Source organism: Cyclopterus lumpus, chromosome 1, assembly GCF_009769545.1.
Source record: "Cyclopterus lumpus isolate fCycLum1 chromosome 1, fCycLum1.pri, whole genome shotgun sequence".
NCBI lineage: Eukaryota > Metazoa > Chordata > Actinopteri > Perciformes > Cyclopteridae > Cyclopterus > Cyclopterus lumpus.
Genome location: NC_046966.1, coordinates 14,268,714 through 14,293,905, shown reverse-complemented (window position 1 = coordinate 14,293,905; position 25,192 = coordinate 14,268,714). Strand labels below are relative to the sequence as shown.

The 25,192-nt window shown below is 40.1% G+C and overlaps 2 protein-coding genes across 4 annotated transcripts in view; both read right to left on the bottom strand.

Annotated features, from left to right (window-relative positions):
• The window catches only part of LOC117736655 (endonuclease V-like), a 48,237-nt gene extending 28,703 nt beyond the window's left edge, over nt 1-19,534 (bottom strand). The window contains exons 1-7 of one of the 3 annotated variants that reach the window (XM_034542154.1): nt 19,370-19,534; nt 18,310-18,481; nt 14,579-14,713; nt 12,227-12,266; nt 10,775-10,887; nt 6,447-6,515; nt 6,129-6,257 (exon numbers count right to left, since the gene is read on the bottom strand). In XM_034542154.1, coding sequence (XP_034398045.1) covers nt 6,129-6,257; nt 6,447-6,515; nt 10,775-10,887; nt 12,227-12,266; nt 14,579-14,713; nt 18,310-18,481; nt 19,370-19,413 — 702 coding nt within the window. In that variant the 5' untranslated portion in view covers nt 19,414-19,534. The remainder of the gene's footprint in view (nt 1-6,128; nt 6,258-6,446; nt 6,516-10,774; nt 10,888-12,226; nt 12,267-14,578; nt 14,714-18,309; nt 18,482-19,369) is intronic. The other 2 variants (XM_034542136.1, XM_034542145.1) reach the window with 2 other exon arrangements.
• A 1,942-nt stretch (nt 19,535-21,476) lies between these two features.
• The window catches only part of si:dkey-237i9.1 (SEC14-like protein 1), a 30,842-nt gene continuing 27,126 nt past the window's right edge, over nt 21,477-25,192 (bottom strand). Inside the window, exon 16 of the mRNA XM_034529852.1 lies at nt 21,477-24,220. Within this exon, the coding sequence (XP_034385743.1) occupies nt 24,115-24,220 (106 nt within the window). The 3' untranslated portion in view covers nt 21,477-24,114. The remainder of the gene's footprint in view (nt 24,221-25,192) is intronic.

Below are 25,192 nucleotides of genomic sequence, written 5' to 3'. Positions count from 1 at the left end.
AGCAGGGGGGTGGGGAAGGAGATAGATGGATGGAAGAGAGACGGCAGCGACAGAAGAGGAAAACAGTATGGTGACAACAAGAGGGTGAGAGAAAGTTGAAAAAGTGCAGTCTCATCAAAAGCGAGCCACACACTCTTGACACATGCAAGCTGGTTGAAGTAAGAGAGAACATAAACTCAGAAAAACATACATTTCATTCTGGCCTGCTGGGTTGCACAATGAATTCTTGCATCTGCAGACTGCACCGCTCAAACAAACAAACAAACAAACAAACAAACAGCACAATCAAGCACAAATCCTTGCTTCTAACACACAAATAGATTCTGGTATTTGATATCTACACAAAAACACACATCATCAATATCTCTCTACAGAGAACATAAATAAACTGCATGCTTGCTCTGCCTCCTATTTTCCGTTTTATACCCACACACATTCCTCCATCTCTTTTATTCTATACATGTCCATCGCCATCGCCTATCACTCACATTGAGATTCCGTCTGTTTTTGCAATCTGGGAGTGCAGCTGTGGAGCGTTCACATTTCCTGTCTTCCTGACAGCGATGTATGGAAACCCAAAATGGAGACTGGAGCCACATTTATTGCCTCTTGTACACATTCAATATTGAAAGCGCCTTACTGTACTGTCAAGAAAGATGTTTTAGGGTGGCCCTGCGGGGAGATCGTCTTAATGCTGCCATGAATAATTGTCAGCTAGACAGAAATACCCCAACTAATACTTTCAGGGAACTGTTTGCAGAACAACAAGACCAACTTTAAACTACACACTGACTTATATGAACAGTGTACAGGTGACTGCTGTACAGGGAGAGGGATCATAATAAGTGTGTTCCTCTCAGCGCAAAGCACTCAGGCAGAGAGGAGAGGTCTGGAAATAGGCTGTTATTGTACGTCTCAGGCAGCATCAGAGTCCCATTACTAGTGGATGTCTTCCCATCATCAGTGTGTGTGTGTGTGTGTGTGTAAACAAAGAGGAGAGGGGACTGGGGAGTAATGGATTTCATTCTGAAGACGATGAACCTAATGTATCCCAAGACAACACACATGACACAGAAAACTTGTCAAACCCGTTGAAGCCTATCAGTCACGGAGATTGTTCTTTGTATGGATGTAGAAGGCAACAGGATGGGGATGTTGTGGATGATGTGGTATTTAGCCACATAGTATAATTAATATAAAACACACTTAGAACGGGTTAAAGTTGTACACGGACAACTCCTAGACTGTCGTGGTAGCGACCTGTCAATCACAATGTAGCCTCGCCCAAAAGCATACCCTGTTTTATTGTCTATTTTACTGTAAATGAGACAATAATTTAAGACTTGAAACTAGTCATTGAGACAATAAACTTGTGTTTAGTAAATCAAGGGAGAAGGGACAAGAATGTAAACAAACAATAGCATTTTGTATTTTGCTGGCTGTGGAGTTTACAGTTGAGAAGAGCTCTTTGCTCCTATTGGTCAAAGTCAGTGTGTAATGGAACACATCGTAAGGCTTGTTCATGTCTATCTAATCGGGCTGATAATGTGTCATCCTAAAACAATGCTTGGAAGTCACCAAAAGTAATCCTAAACAAAATTAATTAATAGAATGCACGCAATTGGAACTTTACCTAAACTATTGACAGCTTGCAGTAAGTGTGTAAATATGGAGGATTAACTATTAGAGTATGTTCATATTGGACAACAGTAATTTTTTTCTTACCTTTGACTTGAACTTTAATACTTGTTATCAGTGCAATCCAATACACCCACTCCTTTTCCTTTTTTTTCTTTTTCTAACGAGCCAACAATGTGCTGATTCCACGTGAGCAGAGCTAACGGAGTCATAGTGTGGTTGTCGGGGACATTAGCTTAGAGACAATTAGGTTTGAGTTCTACTGAGGCCATTAGAGCTTTTATATGGCTGCCGAAGGAAAGGAAGGAAGGAACAGGAGATGTGCGTGTGCGTATGTGTGTGTGCGCGCATGTATGTGTGTGTGTGTGTAGCATGTGTACAAACTGTTTGTTCTTATGGGTGTGTGTACAGGGTTTTATGGGTTGTCTGTGGATGGACTGTGTGTACACATGTTTTCTTTATCTGTGTACGATAAGTGAGCATAATGGTCAGAAGAGAGAGCTTCTGACCCGCAGGGTGTTTTCTAAGTTGAACATGTAGAAGGAGAACGATACTGCTGGTAAAGCTTTATTTACAAGTCGGATATTTTTTTTTACTTTCTTGAACGCATGTAGTTTGGTCCTAATTAAATTGGGAGTCATGTTACTGCTGTAGCTTAATTAGTTGTGTTAATAGGGATTCTCTTGAAAATAACAAAAATGTGTCTGCTTCCCCAAATGTCTGACGGGTGAGTCAGAGGGCAGCACAACTTCAATAAAGGGTACAAAACTTAAAACCTGAAATATTTACTTAATAAGATGAGGTCAACACAACCTTTATCTCAACAGTTTCTTGTATATGCTGTTGAGATTTACTGTAATATAGATAGATTTTGGGTAAATTATCTAACAAATTGCCATTTTGATAATTAAACAAAACTTTTTTTAAATGAATGATCATCACACTGGCAACACATTGGATTAGGACAAAAGGTAAATAAGACAAAAGGAATTAATAAAAAAAATCATGTATTCTTACGGTTTATCATATGTGAATAGACCACTACATATACAAGCAAGCTGTCAAAAAATCTGAGTTTGAGAAAAAACTAAACATTAGATCATTGACAACAAATAACTACTATTCAAAATATTGAATATAGGGACTAGCAATTATTTTCATTATGAAATAATCTGACATTTACCTTTTGAATTTTACAATTAATCATTAGAAATGTAAGAAAATAGCGAAAAGTGTCCATTACAGTTTGTCATTAAAATGGCCCAACACCCAAAGATAGAAGTTTAAAAAAAAATTTAAACTAGCAAATATTTGCATTGGAGCTGAAGCCAGTGAATATTTGACAGACAGACACACGCACGCACGATTTCCACACTGCGGAGAAAACTTTTAAATGCTGCCAAGTCTGCCGAGACATTAGTTTCTATGAAAAGAGACCGTGAACCACAACCCACAGTGTGCTTCACCAAGGATTGAAGTGGCCACTAATGCAACATCATGTCAGCTTCCTCCCTCTGACCTCTGCTTGTCACTCTCTCGCCATCATAGTGACTGAAGAGTAAAAAAAGCAGAGGCTGAATCCAGGCAGGTGTCAGCTGGCCGTCCATTCCCCATCACATGCAGGTGGAGCGTGGGATACAGTAGGAGTGTGAGAATTTAATGGTGTGAGGGAGCATAACTGTGCCGTGAGTGAGTCTGAGCTCTGGCGTGTATGTATGTGTGTTTTAGCTTTGCACTGGGGTATAAAAGATTCTGCTGCAGTGCTTTCACACATGAGCCTTCACTGCAGAATCCAACCATGATGTCATCTTTCCCTTTCATCTTTCTCTCTCTGAATCGCTCAAGCTGTGGAAGGAGGGGATTAATTCAGTCACGATGTCAAGTGAGAGGATCGTATGAGATAGTGAAGAGACAGGAGGAGAAGAGAAACAGAGAAGTAAAGGCACTTAGCGTTTTAGAAAAAGAAAACCCAGCTGCTGTGACGAAGCAGTAGATCACTTTGTCTGTAGCTCCTTATTACCGAATATTAAAACTTAAAGTAACACCTGACTCACTGTGCTAATCCAAAACATCCCTGTATAATCTTTCCACATATTTTTTCTTCTGTTTCTCAAATATGAGGATGTGCTGCCATTTTAGGAATAATTTATTATGAATAGAAGAAGAATTCCTGCACACTTTCAATCACTTGTACTCACTTTATTAAAGACATTTCTTCTTCACATCTTCATCAGCTAAATCTCATACGGACAAACCGTACTTTATACAATCAATATATTAAGAAGGTCTGAGGACAAAACGTCATTAATGGAGTCAGTACAAGCAATTTAAATTGAACACACCTGATGCACAAGAACTTTGCAGTAATCTTACTAATGATTACCTTTTGAAAATCTAATACTGCAATAATTGTAAATTGCTTACATAGTAAATTGAACACCGCTCTGTTATGGACTACTGGTCAAAGAAAAGCTCTACTTTCGGAAAATAACTTTTTATTTGTATGTAGTAACATCCACTTTTATAGACTTTGGAGACATTTCTTAGTTTGGATTTAATACACACAATTACATCTGTCTCTTAATTAAAATGTGAATACATTAGTGGAGAAACATAATGAGTGCAGATGCAGATTTCATACAAGGGCTAACTGAATGATAAATCATTCTTTGGGCTTTACAGTCAACCCGACCGAACACCTATGAGAGATTTTGGAGTGCTTCAGACTTGTACAATTATGACACGGAGCATTAAAGCTGTTATGGAGGCGTGTGGTGGAGCAACACATCACCAGGACACTTTATGTTAGTTTTTCCTTTAATTTTGACATCCATCTGTATATGCTACCAGTATCATTATTTCTCCCTCGTCTACATAAATACCATGTGTGCTCCACATCATGTTCCTCAACAGTACAGTCGATGCCATTAAGCACTCAATGCCTTTATCCGACCGCTCTTTAGTGCGTGAACTACGATGACATGCAAAACAACACTGTCTGCAGACGCTGGCAACATTTAGCTTCCGATACATTTCAATCAAATGTATGTCCATAAATATATGTGCAGCTATATTAATTTCATACATTTGCTTATCGATTTGTTAATGCACTTGAGTGTGCATGCGTTCTTTTAGCAGGTTTTCATACGTATATGTGCACTTGTTTGCCTTCAAGCTGCCATAATGAGCATTTGGACAGAGGGGCTGAATGCTGCAGCTCATCTTCAGACTCCACAAAGACAACTGTTATGTAATTCAGTCTTCCTGTCAGATTGACAGCTTTTGATGGTTTCTTCAACAAGTTAAAATTGAGGTTTCTCTGACCTGAGGGACTTGAATCTTTCTCTGCCCACGAAAGAAAGACGTAAACTCAGGAGTTCAACTCCGGCCATGACACTCACCAGATATGAAGTGTTTTTTCTGTGATGTCAGCAGCAAAGAGAACATAAAATATGTACAGAGGGAGGGAGAGAAAGCAGGGCAAAAGTGGGAGATGGTGAGAGAAAAAAGGGAATACGGATGTCAGGGACAGAAAGAAACTCCGTTGGATGAAGAGAGAAAAAAAGACAGAGGTGCCAGTGATTGGACAGAATGAGACAGGAAGGTGAGCGTGTCCCTGGTTCTCTCTGATGTCCACATTCAGTCCTTCCGGCTGCCGGAGCTGCCTGCCCCCCCCCCCACACACACACACCAGCTAAACACATCACACTTTGATGAAATCAAACACACATCACACACACACTCTCAAAATCAGTTTTTCGCCAGGGGAGCTGGGCTAACTCATCTCCCATATATATATGCGTGTGTGTGTGTGTGTGTATGTGTGTGTGTGTGTGATAAGGTGTTTTCTGTGCAGTGTAAGAAAAAGCACACTGAACAGCAGAAGCACAGCACAGCCTAGTGGCAGCAACACAAAAAGCCTGAGGCCGGACAAGGGATCAGTTCAAAACTCCTAAATTACATAATTATTGTGTTTTTGGAGAAGAACACTTTTAAAAAACGTTTTGGCAACAACAAAAAAATGCTCCTCATTTGACACTACTCATGAAACTAGTAAAGCTGATTTCAGTAGATGGCATACGTGTTTAAACACTACCGGTTATCAGTGAAAACATAATTTTAGGATAATAACAGCTTTGGCAATATGCTGCAAGTCCTTGACAATTAGCACCGTGATATTGTTTGAAACAGGAGTTTCTACATTGCTAAATCGGAGCATTCCTATTTTGGCTGCAAACATTGTTCTTTGTATTCTTACAAGTCTCCCAGGCCCTGCTGCTGAAACACACAGCATGATGCTCACACCTCCGCACTTCACAGCAGGACGCTGTTACACAAGTGATGAGCACAGCTCGCTCCGCCTCGCAGCTTCCATCTGATCACTAAATCTTTTGCTTCTTCCTCTGCCTTTTCTACAGGACAGGCTCTAATGTTGTGTGTGTGTGTGTGTGTGTGTGTGTGTGTGTGTGTGTGTGTGTGTGTGTGTGTACCTGTCTGATAGGCTCTGGGACCCGGTAGTGGCAGCAGGAGTGTGTGAGGCGTACAGCTGTGTCCACACTGATCTTGTGGCCGACGGACACGTACACCGGCTTAGAGCTCTTGTCGGAGCTTCGCAAAGCCTGGACACAAAAAGAAACGTCTTTCGTAACTTGGACCACATTTCTCCTCCTGTCATTGTGATTGTCATCCACGTTTTGTTGCGTTTGACTTTTCGCAGGGTGGGTGCTCTTTGAAGTCAGCAGCAACAAAACAACACTTTTGTTAAAAGTATGCGTTTCTGTTTTGTTGTACTTTTGTTCTTGCCGCACCTTTCCAAGCACTTTCCCTGAGGCGGCTGTGAGTGGGAAGCTGTCTCCTCCTTTCTGCAGAGCAGATATCTGCAGAGGCAAAGACACAAAAATCAAAGTAAAAAAGATGCACAGTACGGCAATAAAAATGTCAAAGTGAAACAAACTATGAACCTGCTGCGGAAGCTTCTCGCTCTCTTCTTGTTCTTTAAACTCTGTGACTTGCATACATTTGGAGCTTTGCTACTTTTTCACAATCCAAACTAAGAACAAACTACAGTAGGATGGCAAATTCTTGATTGACCAGATGTAATAAGTGTTGTATTTACATCATATTCAAATATTTATTTAAGAATACAAGTTACAAACCCAAATGTTGACAATTCAATGAAAACGTTGCACAAGGCAACAAAAATAACTTCTCGTCAACATGACTCTGCCATTAATGTGTCAACAAGAACAGCTGTGTCTGTTTTACAAAAGGTGAAACTTCCAGACAATAAGAAAAAATTCATCATGTACGGCTGCATTTTCTTTTCTCCAGACAAACACTATCACCGGCAGGTGATTTCACTGATTATTATGTTCTTTGTCTAAAAGGTGTTCCTGATTTTTCTGCAAAACATTTGTCTAAAAATCCTCTTTACGCACCAAACTTTTGGCCGAGAAAAAACGTCAACGTGAGCAAAAAAACGGTCCAATTAAATCATTTAAACTTTGAATAAACCAATAATAATAATAATAATTATTATTATTATAATAGTAACAATAATCTAATATTGAATGAAACTCTGCATCATCAGATACCCAATATTAAAAAGACTGATGGGAACTGGGTCCAAAAGAACTTGATCGGGAAGTTATTCTTCTACTCTTTTTGTAACAATCAATATTTCCTGGGCTAAAGAATATATATATACACTGTGTATATATATATAATAACAAAATTATTATAATATATATATATAATAAAAAAATAAAATAAAGAAAAACAGACTTGATCCTCAAGGAGCACTCTCCTTGAGCCTGAGAAAAACATGTCCGACGAGTGCACAGTGGCTTCCTGTTAGTCTGATATTAAATGCGTGATACCTTATATTAAATAGGTGATACAAAATACAGAAAAGAGGGAAAGAAAATGGACTAAACCTCAGCGATAATTCATATTTCGTATTAGTGAACGATGAACTCAAGGTCCCTGTATTTCAAAGAGGTTTTTCTTTTTCTATAGGAACTAAAGTTTTGGTCAAACAGTCGTAAAAACAGGCAGTGCAAAGTCAGACGGTGATGTGTGTGGTCGCTGTTGACAGGTGTGCTGTAGGTTATGGGCCAGAGCGATGAAGGGAGCTTAGCCTCCATGATGGATGGGGTGCCTGCTCTACTATGACTGATTACAGCAAGGAGCCAGCAGGGAAACAGGGGGGGGGGGGGGGGGGGGGGGGGGGGCACAGGGCATCCGATCCCGGCTGGGATGAGGCCAACAGTGTCTGTGTGAGAGAGAGGGAGGGAGCAAGAGTAGGACTGAAGCCAGAATAACAGAAGTCAGAAAGACAGAGCAAGTCATCAATAACACACTAGTTTGAGTTACAGCCAGGCTATCAGTGAGTGAGTGAGTGACAGAGAAAGAGAAAGAGAAAGAGAAAGAGAAAGAGAAAGAGAAGGGAAAGCCACAGACTTTCTTTTTTTGAAAACAAAAGAATTACGGACCTGCCCTTTACAAACAAAACTGATAAGTGTATAAGTTTGTAAGTATAATTACAAAAGTGCTGAACTGCCAATTCTTAAAAGAAAGACAAGAATGAGAACAATCTCTGTCCCCACTCGGTCATTGTGTGTATTTGTATATCCACACGATGCGTTTGCTTGAGAGTGTAATATCGCCACGTTTATTATACCCTCTGTGCTCTTGCGTACACCCCGCCCCCCAGAGACACACACACACACACACACACACACACACACACACACACACACACACACACACACACACACACACACACACACACACACACACACACACACACACACACACACACACACACACACACACACACACACACTGATAGCAGCTGAGAGAAAGTGCTCTCTGTAACCTTCAGAGATACTTAGACTACATGTTTTTTGAAAACTCTCAGTGTGCTGGCAGAGTTTTTGGAAACTTTTTTTTAAAACTAAATGAGCATATTGTTAGTCAGTGGTACGTGTTGGCGTGCGTGTAGATCCGGTAAAAGCTAATCTTATTTCTTTCCGGCTAATTTTCTGAAATGTGGTAGGAAGCCTGATATGGCTTGTGTTTCATAGTTTACTTCAGTGTTGACCCTGAGGCGTTGCACTCCTGTGCCGTGTCTGTAGACACATTTCACGGAGCCCCAGAGAGTCACAATTACATCAATATGGACGGGGAGGGAATTCTAAAATGTAATGCTAACTGCAACTGATCCGAAGCTGATAGCTTGAACCCAATGATGCAACATGGTTGTGTACTGTGGCAGCAACCGGATACCAATAATGACCATGTCCGAGCCTCTGGGATTAGTGTCAGTAGATATGTGTGACCGTGTTCAATCGAGACAACGATCATATTCTACCCTGCAGCAGAGACGCACCAACATTTTCTGACAACAAAGCCATTAACGGTAATTGAGGGAGATGGATACACTCCTAGAAAGGATGAATTAGTATGTTACACTACTACATGAACACCACTGGGGATATAAACTGAGAGTCTCTTTGCCTGCTAATGGAGTTAGCACTGGATAACAAGGTATGCAAGAGCCAGCCACGCTGGTTGCCTTCTTTTCCACAGCACTTGTCATCCGCACATACAGGAAATGCCCATCACTGCTCTTCTACAGATCAACGTCCTGTAAAAAGAGTTTGCATATTGATATTTTCCATAGGGAAAGCACTTGAGGTCAATTATCATCACTGTCACCTCAGAGCAAAGACTGTGTTCAAGCTCTTTCTTTGAGTTCACACCATGTTGGTTTGCTTCAGCTTGCTGGAGATCCCATTTTAAATTATTTTCCAATAGTGTGTGTGAATGCATCTACAGTACGACAAGTCATTTTAACATTTAATAGGTAGGCTGGATATGTATTGCAGATGTCAGATCTACAATTCTTCCTATAGTCAAAATGAACAATATCTTTGTTCCTACTATACTAAAATAGGTCACTTTTGCCATTCATGTGTATTGGGTGTTACAGTTTTAGATATCCACAATTGCACTTTTGATATCTAGAATTAACATTGTGGATATCTACAATATAATTATTACCAGGAAGAACATTTCAGACATTTCAGATATCCAATTTTCCAATAAAAAAACAGAGCTATCCCTAATGTGATTTAGAATGTCCTAGTTAAAATGTATTTACGGATATGTACAATTACAACATCTTAATTTGTGGTTATCTGTTCTGGATATGCAAAAAGATAATAATATGCAGGGTCGCATCAGTTTGGGTCGCATCAGTTTTGACAAGTAATAACGGTATTATGGGATATCTGAAATGTAATTGTGGAGATAGGAGGAATTAAATTACATTTATCTGCAATAGATCCAGTCTAGCTATGCAATATTAAAAAGGTCACACAGTCTTTTTCAGGACATCTTTACTCTGATGATCCTCTTACTTTAGACTCCTGCTCATATGGGCGATTTAACTTGACATATTTTAATTTTTTCCTCAACAGGCCACGAGGCTGCAGACTGAAACAACGTGAACATTTGCATATTAATGAAATCCAGTTGGTTCTGTCCCACAGGTAAACTCTAACCGATGGTATTTGTTCCAGCTTTATTTGTATTCAAAAAGTCACGGGCCTCTTTGTGCATTAGCTACACATGGAAGCCTTGGCTTGTAACCAAAGTCACACTGTCAAAACAACACACACACGCACACACACGCACGCACACACACACACACACGCACACACACGCACGCACACACACACACACACGCACACACACACACGCACACACACGCACGCGCACGCACACACACGCACACGCACACACACACATGCATACACACGCATACACACGCATACACACACACATACACAAACGCACGTAATTGAGGATTCCATCCTTTGCTTTGTCCCTTATGACATTTCTTTGCTTATCTTGGAAAGCAGTGAGTAACAAACAGCAGGGAAAAAAAAGAGATTACACTTTGATAACTAAAATTATTAATTGACCCGTGGTTGGCATCTCCTTTACAGAAGCAGCATTTGTACACGGCAAACAGGAACACTATTTATGAGGTAGCACAGAAGACAACAGCGCTGTCAAGTGTGGAGTGAACTGGACTTGAACAACCTGAGTTCAAGTCCAGTCTCACCTGTAACTGGTGCTCTTCACTCTTGTTCACACCCTGCACCTGCAGCAGGTTCTTGGCCACGCCCACACACGGCATCCCCGACAGCACTCCGAGATGACACGCCAGGCCGAACTCTGCAGGGTCCAAACGGTGACAATGTCAAATCAAAGCCCAGAGTCACGCTTCACACCATAGTAATGTCTTTGTGTGATATAATAACAACATGTTATGGTTGTGAGCCGAACACACATACAACTAAGTACTGCAGAACCTTTTTTACAGAGTGATACCTTGAACTCTGAACAAGTGTTTTTAAATGAACCAGAACCAGGACTGAGAGTGGCAGACAGTCAGACCAGTAAAGTAAAATGAAGGGAGCCTGGTTGATTTTGGCGTTTAATAACGCCAAAATCAAGACAAAATTAAAGTCCCTCTTAGTAGCTGTAATATGATATTGTGCATACACTTAACATGTTTGTCAGTTGTCTGATATCAGCAAATGCATTAAAGATAAGTCTGTACATAAAGTACATTAGTCTTTATGCTAAGCTAGGCTAACCCCTCCCGGACTCCAACTCCAGACACACATTTAGTGAACTGCTGTAGTCACACTTAAGTTGTCTTTAGATAGGTTTGCTTTGAGTCATTCTAACTTCCATGTCTTTGAGTTACTAGTGTAGAGGCTGCTGGTTACTGCTGCTGAAGGGACTTCTTGTCAGGCCAGAACAAAGGTTGCACCCTTTAATGTAAAGCTCTTAAATACAGGAAGTAGCCAATCAGCATGTCCCAAGTGCCTGGCACAGCATGGGGGGCGGGGGGATTAGGATCTTCGATTCTTGTAGACTGTTTGTTTTAATGTTTTATTTGTTGAGAGTATATAAGTTTGTTGGTGCTTTAGTTTTGGTGAATTGCTAAAATATCTTTACTAATAGACTAGTTGTCCTCTTGTGTTTTGTATGTGGAGTTTAATTGGTAGTGTTTGTTTCTGTCTTCAAATCCCATTTGTGTTCAGTTTATTATGTAATGTTGTCTTTGTTAGGTCAATTTTATTCCATTAATGTTGAGTTAGTAGAGTCAGAGTTTAGCTCTGTTTAGTTGATCTCTTTTATGGGCCCAGAACATTTTGGGGGGTGAATAAAACCCTATTTTTTAAAACCCACTTTTGACTCCCTGGGTTTGGATCCCAGTCTGGGCACTCCTTCTGTGTGGAGTTTACATGATCTCCCCCGTGTCAGCGTGGGTTCCCTCCGGGTTCTCCGGCTTCCTCCCACAGTCCAAAGACATGCAGCTCAGGTTAATTGCACTCTAAATTGGCCGTAGGTGTGAATGTGAGCGTGAATGGTTGTCTGTTTATATATGCGCCCTGAGATACAAAATGAAATGCAGTGCTTTTCTTGCCATGAAATGTAAATATTTAAACATTTAAACATAATTTTTTTTTTAAAAAGGTCAATATAGAGCAGCTTGAATTACCTCTGTAGTGGAAGAGGCCATTCCCATCCACAAACACCACCTGTTGAGAGGGCACAACTGAAGTTAATATACCTATAGTACAAAACAAAGATGTTTCCGGTTTTCCAAAGTTGAAGTCTATTTGTACATTTATATATGCGACATGCCATAGCAGGACAAGCAGAGGTGTAATTAATAACGTTAATCATGGCTGCTGAGACACTTGGTGGAGCAGAGGCATCGTTAATGTTATTACATCCACCTGTGCTCTCCTCATATAACAACTTAAAAGGCCCGCAGTGAGACTTGTTTCTGCTTATTTACAGTCTGTGACCCGTCTGCTACCACTGCCTGACTATTTCACACATAGTTCCAAGTAAATTACTGGGATAACCTTTGAGACACTGCTCGTGAGTTTCTCTATTCATACATGCATTACATTTAGATATATTTCCATTTTGAGGCGAAGAAGAAGAAGAAGAAGAAGAAGAAGAAGAAGAAGAAGAAGAAGAAGAAGAAGAAGAAGAAGAAGAAGAAGAAGAAGAAGAAGAAGAAGAAGAAGAAGAAGAAGAAGAAGAAGAAGAAGAAGAAGAAGGAGGAGGAGGAGGAGGAGGAGGAGGAGGAGGAGGAGGAGGAGGAGGAGGAGGAGGAGGAGGAGGAGGAGGAGGAGGAGGTTACGAGGTCTTGAGGTCAGAACGTGGTGGTACAGGATACCCTGAATATCGATCCCCGCTCCTCCGACTCACACACAACCCCATGTTCCTGAGCTTTTCAGGGATAGACTGCATGTGTAAAAGGGACAATAGAGTGTGAGATAGCGGAGTGTCTTTATCCTGAGCTTCAAAAGGTACATTTACAAAGAGATCCTCACTCTGATGCTCTCACTCTTCCAGAGCTGAAGCCAAAGGTGACTGACTTATTTCAGCTGTGACTCCATAAGTCACTGGGAAAAACATCACTTCAAAGGTTGCAGATAAACGGAGCACTGATTGCATCTGTCCAGGGCTATATGTCAGTACAAATAAAACTTGTGTGTCTTGTTTCTGCACACCTCCGTGTGTGGTGACAAAGAGACAGAGTGGGAGGATGCGAGGGAGGCGTGTGGGCTGCGACAGACAGAAGCGAGGGGGTGAGAATGAATTAGAGGTGACTTGTGGAGAAACAGTGAGGGAGGGAGAACAGAGGAGCGTTGTCATAGGAGTTGCAATTCATTCAGTGTGTTTAACGTGCATGAAGTACGGGAAGATTTACACCATTTAAATGAGCAGAAAAGTGTCAGTGTCTCGTTGAGTGCCAGTAACCTCAAACCATTTTTATAAGTCTGGGACTTCCATGTACTCATGTCTTCAGTTCATCCTGGATACCTAAAAAATGTATGATTAAAATGTCATCTGTACTATAAGATTAAGGCTAGCATGTCATAACTAATACTGATTTAAATATATAATGTATAAGCATGTTACCATGCTGGCTGTATCATTACAAACTGATCATCAATAAACCTTGCACCGCTGTCACTTGATACTTTAGAGACACTGCATACGCTGTCAATTTGATTTGATTTTTTACATTTTCATTTCCATTATTATTTAAATTCTTAATGTAATATGTCCTGCTATTTTATTTCATTGTATTGTATTGTATATTTGGAAAAAATGTTTTGCTGCTGCGTAAAGAAATTTCCCCCTGAGGATGGATGAATATATATATATATATATATATATATATATATATATATATATATATATATATATATATATATATATATAATCTAATCAATCAAAGCACACCTGCACCTCGGCCCACCTGATGCTAACAAAGTACAACTACAGGTGAGCAAGGAGACAATAGAGCCTGACAAGCTGAGACTGAGGTTTATGGCCACTGTTTATTGAGGAGGAACCGTCTTGATACACGGAAGCTTTCCCCCGGTCCTCTCAGAAGCTGGTTCAGGATCAAAGATGCCAAATTTTAATATCAGTGTTTTTCTGCAAGTGGAAAAGCGAGCAACGCCTTACATTTATACTTCAACACACATAGAAGACCCAAATAAAGTCCCAAAAGTCTGATCTCAAAATGTTACATTTTTACAAATATTCTAAGGGCCTGAGGTCATGTGAGGTACTCATGTGAGGTACTCCTCTAGAACCATGATGAAGCAAATCCGAAGCATGCAACCGCTGCACTACAGTACATTGTTCTGCTTCTGTGCTGGTACTTCTGTCTGTTTCACCAGACTACGGGCATGTAATACCTGCAGCCATCTACTGTGCAAGTAATACACTGACTATGTCTAAGTACCCCATACAAAAGATCCAAACTATCCCTTTAATCCTCTAGGACCGACTTTAGTGTATTTGTGCAGAAGCTGACCTGAGGTAGAAGTTTGGGCTGATTCCTCTCCAGCCGCTGCAGAGCTTCCAGAAGGAATGGGGTTTCTCTGAAGGCCAGGAAGCCAGCTATGTAGGGGGCCGTCAGGGTCACCATCTGACTGTCTTCATAGAGCACCTGGGAAAAGACGAGGGGACAGAAATTGTGGTTAAGATCTCACACTCACTGACACACTCCCATACTCCATTCCATTATCCGAACCGCTTATCCTATTTAGGGGCGCTGGAGCCGATCCCAGCTGACATTGGGGTGAAGGCAGGGTTCACCCTGGACAGGTCACCAGTCCATCACAGGGTTCATATAAACAGCCAACCATTCACATTCACACACACGGCAATTTAGAGTCTCCAAATAACCTAAGCTGCATGTCTTTGGACTGTGGGAGGAAGCCGGAGAACCCGGAGGGAACCCACACTGCCACGGGGAGAACGTGCAAACTCCACACAGAAGGAGCGCCCGGGATCCCTCCTCTCTTGATCACTGGGATCACCTCTCTTGCTGTGAGGTGGCAGTGCAGCCCCACTCCCATGTTAACATTGTCAACTCAGTGTAATAACAGCACTGGGTGTGGAAGCATCTGTTGTCCTGAAAGGAGCTCAGACAATGACACCGTCAGGGTCAGAGTGCTGCATGCTTTGGACAAATGCATCCACCCCAGTGTGTATTTAAGGAGTCCACACAAGCTGTGTAAGATCATCACTAACATCGCCCATCTGGCACAAAATTAACTTCTTGTTGATTTAAGGCTGTGAACATCCACTCAGTAAATTTCACGTCCAGTGCTCTGCTCTGAGAAAGAAAAGAAAAACAGTACACAAAAAGGTTTATATTCTATATTTTTGGTTTCCTAACGGAGTGTCTGTGCATTAAGCAATGACATGGCCCTTGGTTCTCCCTCAACACGGAACAAAACCCTTTTTTTTGGTGTCGTCGATCAGTTCATTTATAACAATTTGCAGAAAGAAATAACATCACCATTCTATCGTTTGTTGGCGGTCACAATAACCAACACACGACACAACAAACAACCCACCCTAGCACTCTAGTTAATGTCTCCTCCTAATCTAAAAACCTTTGCATGTTGAATTTATTGCCATTGAAATGTTTTGGACCAGTGTTCCGCTCACAGTGACAACATGTGCCAGATGCTGCATCGTCAGATAAAAAACCCCTCTTGTCAAGGCCGACCAGCAATGGCTACGAATAAAATATGCAAACGCTCTCGTTGGTGGATGAAGGCAAGCCGCTCACGCTGGACGTTTTCAGAACAGACTTATCCATCAGAAATATCGACTAGCATTCAGGATATGTCAATGTCGTATTTATGACCAGCTTGTTATACGGGAAAGTTTGATTGGGTTATTCATGCCGAAAGGATATTAATTCACATTTACAGTTGTTGTTTTAAGTGTGTTTAAGATTAGTTTATTTAAATGCAAACTGAACAATAAAAGTGCCTTTTTTACTGTAACGCGCAACGTCTCATGTTACCAATATTACTCTGTGTCACAAATGGTCTCAGGTGGCAGTGTTAGTGTAAATTGAAAAGCAAGCAGGGAACATAATCCAAGAACCGGGCCGCCTTTCTGAACATCTCATTAGCCTTGTTGGGTCCATTTATCAACAGCATACAGTGACAAATGTCATTAATTATAACGCGTTACATAAGGAGAAGGGGCCAGCATATAAATGCAAGGGAGGAGGAATGCTTGTGAAAGGCTGATGGAAAAGAGAATAATGAAATGTAAATTAGAACTGCCAAGGTCACTTAAAGAACAGCTTGTGTAACAAGACTCGACCTTGAGATGTGTTGTATACTAAACCTCGGCTCTTATGTGTATTAATATTGCTTTTTATGCTTGGCAAGTCTGCTTGAAGAAAATGTATTTGGATGAGATTAGACATCCACAAACCTTTTGGTTAAGAATATTAAAATCCATCTCACCCATGAGAGGAGGCGCATGTAAAGTGATTAGAAGGCTGTTTTGCAAAATGAATCAATAACATTTAAAGGCCCCTTTGAGTTTGGATGTTTGTATTAACAAATAGGCCTTTTTACGTGTAGTTCATTATTCCTTCATGATATTGTACGGTCTATGTACAATTAGAATGCGTTTTCTACAGCAAAGTATTACAACCACATTTGTCTTGATTCCATATTGTTGATCTGTGTCCTCCTCGTATAATAACCCCAAAAAATAATGTAAATATAGGTTACATTTGACTTATTCTCTCATGTGCTCCTACTGTTTTCCGGGTTTCCGTGGGAACACGGTTTTACTTATTTAATAATGTAGAAATGTTTTTTGCATTGTGGCTACGAGTTTGAGATTATTTTCATTTACAATTGTGTTTTCACCGTGTTCAGCACCTCTCCAACACTGTTACATTTTACTGCTATGATCAATATTTTGACATCAACAATAGATGAAATGACATACATTAATATGAAAGATGTCCATCGTAGTTATGAGCCTTCAGAGAAATAACAACCATGGGGATTTGTAGCGTCTTCAAGCTCATTGTTTTGGTTTTAGAGCTTTGCAAACATTCCTGTTTTTGTTTTTGTTTTTGTTTCTCTCATCTGATAAACCCAGAGAGCACTACAGCACCAAACAGCTCAAAGACAACTTAGCGACTAGCTAGGGAACATCGCGGAGCATTTAGCAGATTAGGTGCTAAAAAGAGAAGAATATGGGACTAATATGCATCAGGCAGACAGAACAATGACTCCAAATTAATGTTTTTTGCCGGCTATAAACCTCACAATTAATACAGGTTTAAATATGGGTTAAATACAAGCTATTATGAGTCAATGTGCAAACGATCCAAAAATACAAATTTTATGTAATTCGAACATTGGCTGAAAGAAATTGTGTATTCCAGAACTTTCAACCACACTATTTCCTGATCTTCCTCAGCAGATGAAGTTTACTCAGTTGTCGTGGAGATAACTCAGTATAAATAAGTACGGAGCTGAAACCTCGGGTTGTAAGTAGTAGTTGGCTACAAAAAAGTAACCTTCTGTTTTGAACGTCAAGAAACTCGATTTTGCAAACCTTGCAGTTTAACTGTAATAAAATCTCGTGGCCATGTGCAGGTCAAGTATCTATAAATTCATATACCACTCTATATGTAATGTACGGTACATCAGACCAAACTAGTTTAGGGACATTTTCAGCCTTAAAAGACATCACGGTTAGATGCAGAAAACTAAGATCATAAGCAGGATTACTGGACAAGTTCAAGCCTGAACAGGATCTGTTTTGGTATCAGAAGGTTCCTGAGCAGAGGGTCGTGGTCACAAAGTAATACATTTGCTAAAATTATGGTAAAATATCAAATCATATCAGCTGCTGCCAAAACTAACCAGACAGCAATCGTGGGAGTACAATATGAGTCAGTTGTTGAAGTGTGTTCACAGTCTTCTTTGTGCAGTCAGCTTCAGGAGTCAAGCAAGATAAGCCTTGCATTCCCAAAATAATGTCAGCAAATCTACTTTTAAGGGAAAATTAAATATACTGATCAGTTTACATCGTGACATATTTTTAGAATACCTTTCTTGTGAAAACCTTTTCTGACTCACACAGGTTCTGTTATGGAACCACTTAGCAAGTGCATTGTGTTCCCAGTGGTCACCACTAGAGGCCGACAAAGCTCATAGATAACTCAGTCCATCTGAAACGACTTGGCACAGTGAGGGGACATCTCACCTCCATGTCGGGGTAGCTGAGCACCACGAGTTGGGCGCAGGCGTTGACGTCATCCCCTTTGATGAAAGACAGGTCCACTCCTCCGACTCTCTCCAGGCCAGAGAAGTCTGGACTTCGCTGCCAGTCCTCAGTGTCTTCCTCCATGACCTGCAGTCGGAGACGAGCCTGCTCGCTGCACAGAGGACAGAGTCCAACGTGTTCACTCACAGCGGGAGTCTGAACACAAGGTTGGCGACTGACATTGCTCTCCTGGTGACTCTCTTTTATTTCACTATAGTTAAGTCAGACAAGGCTCAATCTAAGTGTTCGATGTCTTAGAATACTGCAGAAGATTTGTAACCCCAACAGTATTAATAATTCCAGTATTTCTAACAAGAGTTTACATTGCGCATAGGTGTTTAGGCTGGCTGTGATATATATATATATATATATATATATGTCTACACCAGAATAACATACCTGGTATCACCATAATTTAGAGAAGTAAGATGTGTTGAAAGAATAAATATATTTTGTGATTTTGCTTAATAATAGAAAATGTTAAGAGTTTGGTTGGTGGTGTCTTAGGTTGTGCTGGGGTGATTTGAAAAAAAGTGAGAAATGGTCATTAGAATTTAAATAAATAGCTTGTTTTATCCAAACAACAGTAACACATTGAAATGTATTACGCTTTCTGCCAAACTTCTCTACCCAGGGCTTTGCTTATCAACCTCAGCTCCACAGCAAACACATCCCAGATGGAGATGGCAGGCGGCATAAGGACATCATATGGAATCATGGCGTTATCCCTGGCCTTGTCATTACAAACTCACAAATCAATGACTGATGGCACAAGTCCAGAGCTGCTGGCAGAAGAGTTACAACAACACAGGGACGCAGAAAAGTGGCGCAACACCTGTCAGCACCTTATGGAGCACTTTGTTTTTTTGTTTTAGCAAACTAATACTTCAATGATAGCAAGTGGCTACACTGTCGGAGATATGTGTCCGTGATATAAGTTGTCCACGTATGTGAGGTCGTGACAGGTTCAGGTGTATAAACGGAAGAACTGCACTCTGACCTCTCCCATTGGTTGACCAGATCTTCTCCAGGAGGAACGAACATCTGTACCAGTCTGGCGAAGAGGACACAATCAGGTGGGAACAAAAAGATTTTTAATAAGAAGAAACTAACACAGTAGCACCGTGAGCACCAGCGCTCGTGTTGCGGACTTGTTTTGCTTCCGCGTACTGGCGTCATTATGAAGGCGGGGCTTGCGTCTCTCTGAGCGGGTTTATTCCGCCATCTAGTGGCCAGGATAAGGAATTGCAATGAAAATGTCACACCATTCAATGTTTTCTTGCTCGGACATTGCAGCTCCATGGACCATAATTAAAAAACAATTATCTAAACGGTTACTAAGTTATTTGTTCCGGTATAATTAATCTATGTCAGTATATTCTGTTCAGTCATGTTTGTTTAATGGACTAAAACCAGCTTAAATTGATTGTGATGATGCCAGTACAGGGCATTTAAAATAGCTTCTCACTAGATATTGGGCAATCCTTGTCACAGGTTCACATCAGTTCACATCAAGTAAAGATAAAGGCAAAAATAATGGATGATCAGCTCAGAGGTTGAGAGAAAACTGGTCTGATAGCAACATGTCTAGTGATCACTGCAATTTTAAGGAGGAGAGAAAGATCCCAAATCTGTAGACAAATTCTTTGATGAAAAGAACAAAGTGAAAGTAACAGAGACAAGACACTGTGACCGCGGGAATACAGAGAGACAGATTGTTACTCTGTTTTAGCAAAGATAGTGAAAGCATGGCACACTTGACTCGGCTGCAAATACAATTCCAACCGATGGGCTAAAAATTCTACATCAAAATATAAGATTTTTAAAAAGGGAGGAGTGATCCATGACACTAGCATGGCTTGTCAAAAGGAGAGGTATGCTGATTGTAGGTGAACACTGGAAGCCAGTGTTAACTTCCTTTTTAAAAAGTGGGATGCTGGGCCATTTCCCTTGCTCCATCGACATCATTTTAATCAGATAACAATATTACTTCAAAACCGTGTGATCTTGCAATGTTTGACCGTCCAGAATCTCTGTTACTTTTGATCCTTTTTCTATGCTTTGATCTTAACCTCAGAAAGGCAACAGCACTACTTGTTTCAAGTAAAACGCTGACAGCAGAACTGACAGTAAGAGAAAAAAAACGAGACTTAAAAACAGCAATTTGAAATAGAGATTCAGGTCAGTGGTGACAGATTACTGTTTTGATCAATGCAGCAAACATGAAACCCATTGTTATGATTCTCATTAATTAACAAGTGATTAAATTACAAATGTAGTTCAGCACTCTAAGACAATTGTCAGCTATTCTCTTAATGTGTACAATAAAACTGATATAATCAATTGGCAATAGATACAGCTTCAGTCTCAGTTCATTAAAAGTTAACTGAGGTTCCAGGTCAAATATATTATTTGTCTGTGCCTTACTTTAAAATTGTTGCTCTGATGTCTGCTTCAATAAACTTCCATACAAATATACCAATATGATTTTACACGTTAGCTGAGTTAAATCGTTTAACCAACTTCAGTCCTGTTATCAAATATGCATTAAGAATTTAAACTTAAATAATTCGCCTTGTATCGTATTGTTACATTGGGAAAAAGTCAAATGATTAGCAACAATGATTTTGTGGAAAGTAGTAAAAGCTATCATTTTGAATCAAAGGCTCTAGATTGAACTAAAGAATGCATGATTCACTTCAGTAATGGCAGTGGGAGATTTAAGTCCCTGAGGATCAGAGTGCAGAGGATGAAATTCCCAAAAATGAAAAACAAAGTATAAGTACATTGGGTAAACATTGTAACTAACAGATATCAACATTATATATATATATATATATATATATATATATATATATATATATATATATATATATATATATATATATATATATATATATATATATATATATCCTTATACTATAGTACTTACATTAGGACGATTATCATTTATTAAAAGTGATTATGAACAAGTAAGACATGATTAGTTTAAATATGCAAACAAGGCAAACTCTAATGTTAACTTTTGGTGAATTTAGGAGAAATCTACCGACACAATAGAACATGTGCAATGAAGGAGTTGAAAAGGAATGTGATGCAAGTGCACATATTTTCTCATAATCCAAGTTTAATGTTTTCAAAAAATGTAAAGGCGCCATATATTAATCCAAACATGTACTTTACACATAATCCCTCACATCAAGGTAAAGAGCAGATATGCAACATGAGAAGGAAGCAGAGAGACAGATTATAAACAAACAGTTATAGCCCTCATTCGTCATGAGATCTTGATGAAAAGTGCACACTGCAAGAGCTGAAGTCAGAGACGGCATATCATGACGGTTTTCTGGAAAATTTAAACAAAACATCGAAGTACTTTCTTTATGCCTATGGCTTCAATCAAGGTCCACTCTGCTTTCTGAGATATACACAATGAAAAGTGTTAGAAAGCAAAACAGCAAGCCTGGAGTGTACAAGTGACAGAGTGCACAGCGAAAGAGACTGGGAACTATGAGAGCCGTTAAGTTTGGTGTTGAACTGACGCCGTTTGTTTCATCGTCAGTCGAACCATCGAAGAAATAGAAGTCAACCTCCTGAAGGAATAATCAGGTGATAGAAAGTTAAGTTGTGATTTCTATACATGCTTCAAGTGAGAAGAGTTGTTTACACACAATTTACAGGCATATCTTTTACCCCCACATTCATTCTTTTACACCATCATACACAATTTAAATAGCCCACAATCTGAGGAGGTCCTTTTTTCAGTTAAGCATTTCATGTTATTGCAGTTAATGACATACAGTTAGCACAACTTTACTCTTGACCTTTCATTAACAGTTTTTTTTAAAAAACGAGCAGTTTCATGTATCAAAAACCACAGACGGAGCCAGTATTTTTAGGAGTCTGATTGCGATATAAAGAGAAAGCCTTAGTTTTATATATGTTTGTCTGTTTTTTTTTCTTCTTCTTTCTGCCAGCTGAACTCGGTAACGATGGCAACAGCATGGGAATGACTCTTGGCAATAGCGATCATTTCTGCCCTCGACAGGTAGTCGGATCTACGTGAAGTCATCAAGGCTAATCAGCCAAATAAATAGTCATAAAAACTGGTAATCCAAGGATTACAGGATGTGTTGCATTTCGAAATGTTCATTCAATTCACAATTGCGCATCTATTACAGTGGTGACCTTGAAAAAAGCAGGTACGTTTCCAAGTGATGTTTACAAAGGCTAAAATGGTATTACTGACACATAACTCTTAAAATATCTATATTTCAATCTTTAAATAATATATCTTTAAACCCAATAACCACATGCCGTAACACACCACACTGCTTCACCCTGTCAATTACGCATCTCTAAAATACAGCAACAAACTAGTACACGTACAGTATCAATATGTTGTCTCCTCGCCTGCCATCAAAGTATATTATCAAGTAACATTCATCCGTAATGCACAATAAAATCTGCATCACTCTAAAACATAAGCAGAGAATGATGGCGGTTCTGCCCAATTACATCACAACCCTCCAAATTCAGGCATTTCATTGGTTGGCGAGCACTAGCCAATCAGTAGCACATTCACAAATCAGCAACAAGGCATCTCTTTCATAACAGGTTTTTGCAGAAAGCAAAACAACTGTGGTCATTCCAAGGAAAATAAAAACAAAATCCAGGAGAAAAGATAAATCCAGGAGAAAAAGCTGTGGAGTTATTTTTGCTTCTCTCCTGACAGAACGATATCGCCACAGAACTTTGTTGTTAACTGGCTCAGTTTATCTATCTGCCAGGACACAACTTACAAAAAACTAAAAGCTCATCTGCAATCAGCACCCATGATCGTTCACATACACAAGAATGATAAAATAGAAATATTTCACACAGTAGAAAGTCAAACTCGTGTTATTGCTTCTCGCGGATTGACTTCGCTAAGAGTCAGGCCCAGGTCAAATATTCAAATGATTTTCAAGCTGTGATAAAGCCCTCGTGAGTCGGACAGGTGGGGTTTGCCACAAACGACGATGAAAGCTCATGTCAACTGGCGACTTTGCTGACATCATCTGCATTGTCGTGATTCAGTAAAGCTCCACCCCCTCCATCCACGCCATGACGATGGAAAAACATTGCAGGTGATCTTTGACCCAAGTCCTGTTCAGAATTTACTACGCCCTCCCACACTTGACCTATAAACAATTCACCAGATTGAAGAAACCCCTCTGGAAATATGGCAAACACTGTAAATTGTTGCACGTCATTAAATGTCCACGTGTGTGTCTATGTGTGTGTGTGTGTGTGTGTTTGTAACAGCACATCCAGTTCATCAGAGAGCGCACATGAATGAGGTATGTTTCGTGTAGATGGGTGTAGATGTAAATGCATATATGTAACAGCGCCTCCAGTGTTTTCATCTGATCTCGTAGCTCCAAGGATGAGAATATTGCTCATTTCAGCTTCTCGTGCCACAAAGGCACCGCAATTCATCTCCCGACCTTTAACCTTTCCACACAAACAAACATTCTGCTGATGTTTTGATTCAAACTGCAGCCCAGCTGAGATACCAGGCACACAAAATATATCACCTTTGTGCAAAAAAAAAAATCAGCCCTTTAAAATTGTACAGTCTGTTTTTCTTCTTTTTGCCTCAGATTTTATTCATTGTTTTCCATTTGTGCAAGCATGCTTCAGTTCAAGAGAGACTTGCTGCTGGGGGGGTTGGGGGGGGGGAGAGTCCTCAGCCTCCTGTTTCTACCTGGAGATCATTGAGCTGGACTGAGATTGGCTGGAGGAGGTGGTGACGGCACTGAGCTGAGAGAAGCCGCTGTGGCTCGACTCCAGGCTGGTCATCGAACCCCTGAGGTGAGAGACAGAGAACATGTGAGCGGTCACAACCTTCACATGAATACAACCGGTATATGACTGACTGACTGACTGACTGCATTCTGTGAGCACAACTCGTGATGCAGAGCCATGCAGCCAGATCAAACCCACAGGTGGGAGATTAAGTTACTCTGTGTGGCACACAATGCTTAGGCTCTGCCCGACAGCCTTTGGTGTTATGTCTTCCTTTAGAGCATGCAGCATCTTTTTTTACATTCATTTACATGAATAATACACAATGGGAGTCTTAATGCGTTTTTATAAATATAGTCTGTAGGCTATATTGTGTTTTGGTGTTTGGATCAAAAAGTCAATATACCAACAACATGTTCATTTCTATATGGTCTATGTCTATGATGTATCATACACACACCTACATAATGCATGACAACACATGTCAAGCATTAAAAAAGGACATACAATTATAATCCAATAATTTAAGAAGGTTAAGTACCACTATTTGTTTTTTTGCATTTAATGTGTTTAAAAGGACTAGTGTGGATGATTTGGTGCCATCCAGCAGTGAGGTTGCAGATTGCAACCAACTGAAACTTCCCCCGTATTCAAAGCCTGTAGAAGAACTACAGTGGCCGACGCGAAAAGTGAAAATGCAGATGGCACTTAACTTGTGCAAGGATTTGTTCTCATTAGCCATCCAAAGCAGGGGTTACAACCTGGGGGTCTGGGCCCACTAAAGGGTCACCATATGATTATAATTAAATGACTTTTTTTTTTTTTTTTATCACATTCTTAGTTAATACTAGATATTTGTATCACTTTACTTTTTTTTTTTTTTTTAATGTGTGAAACGGTCGACACTAATGCAATACCCATGAGTGAGGAGTTACAACAAAATCAAGGATCAACTGTCCTATTACATTAAGAACGCTTGGCATGTGTTTGTGGGTTCTTGTGCAGGTACGTTACAGTCAAATGAGTCGACTAA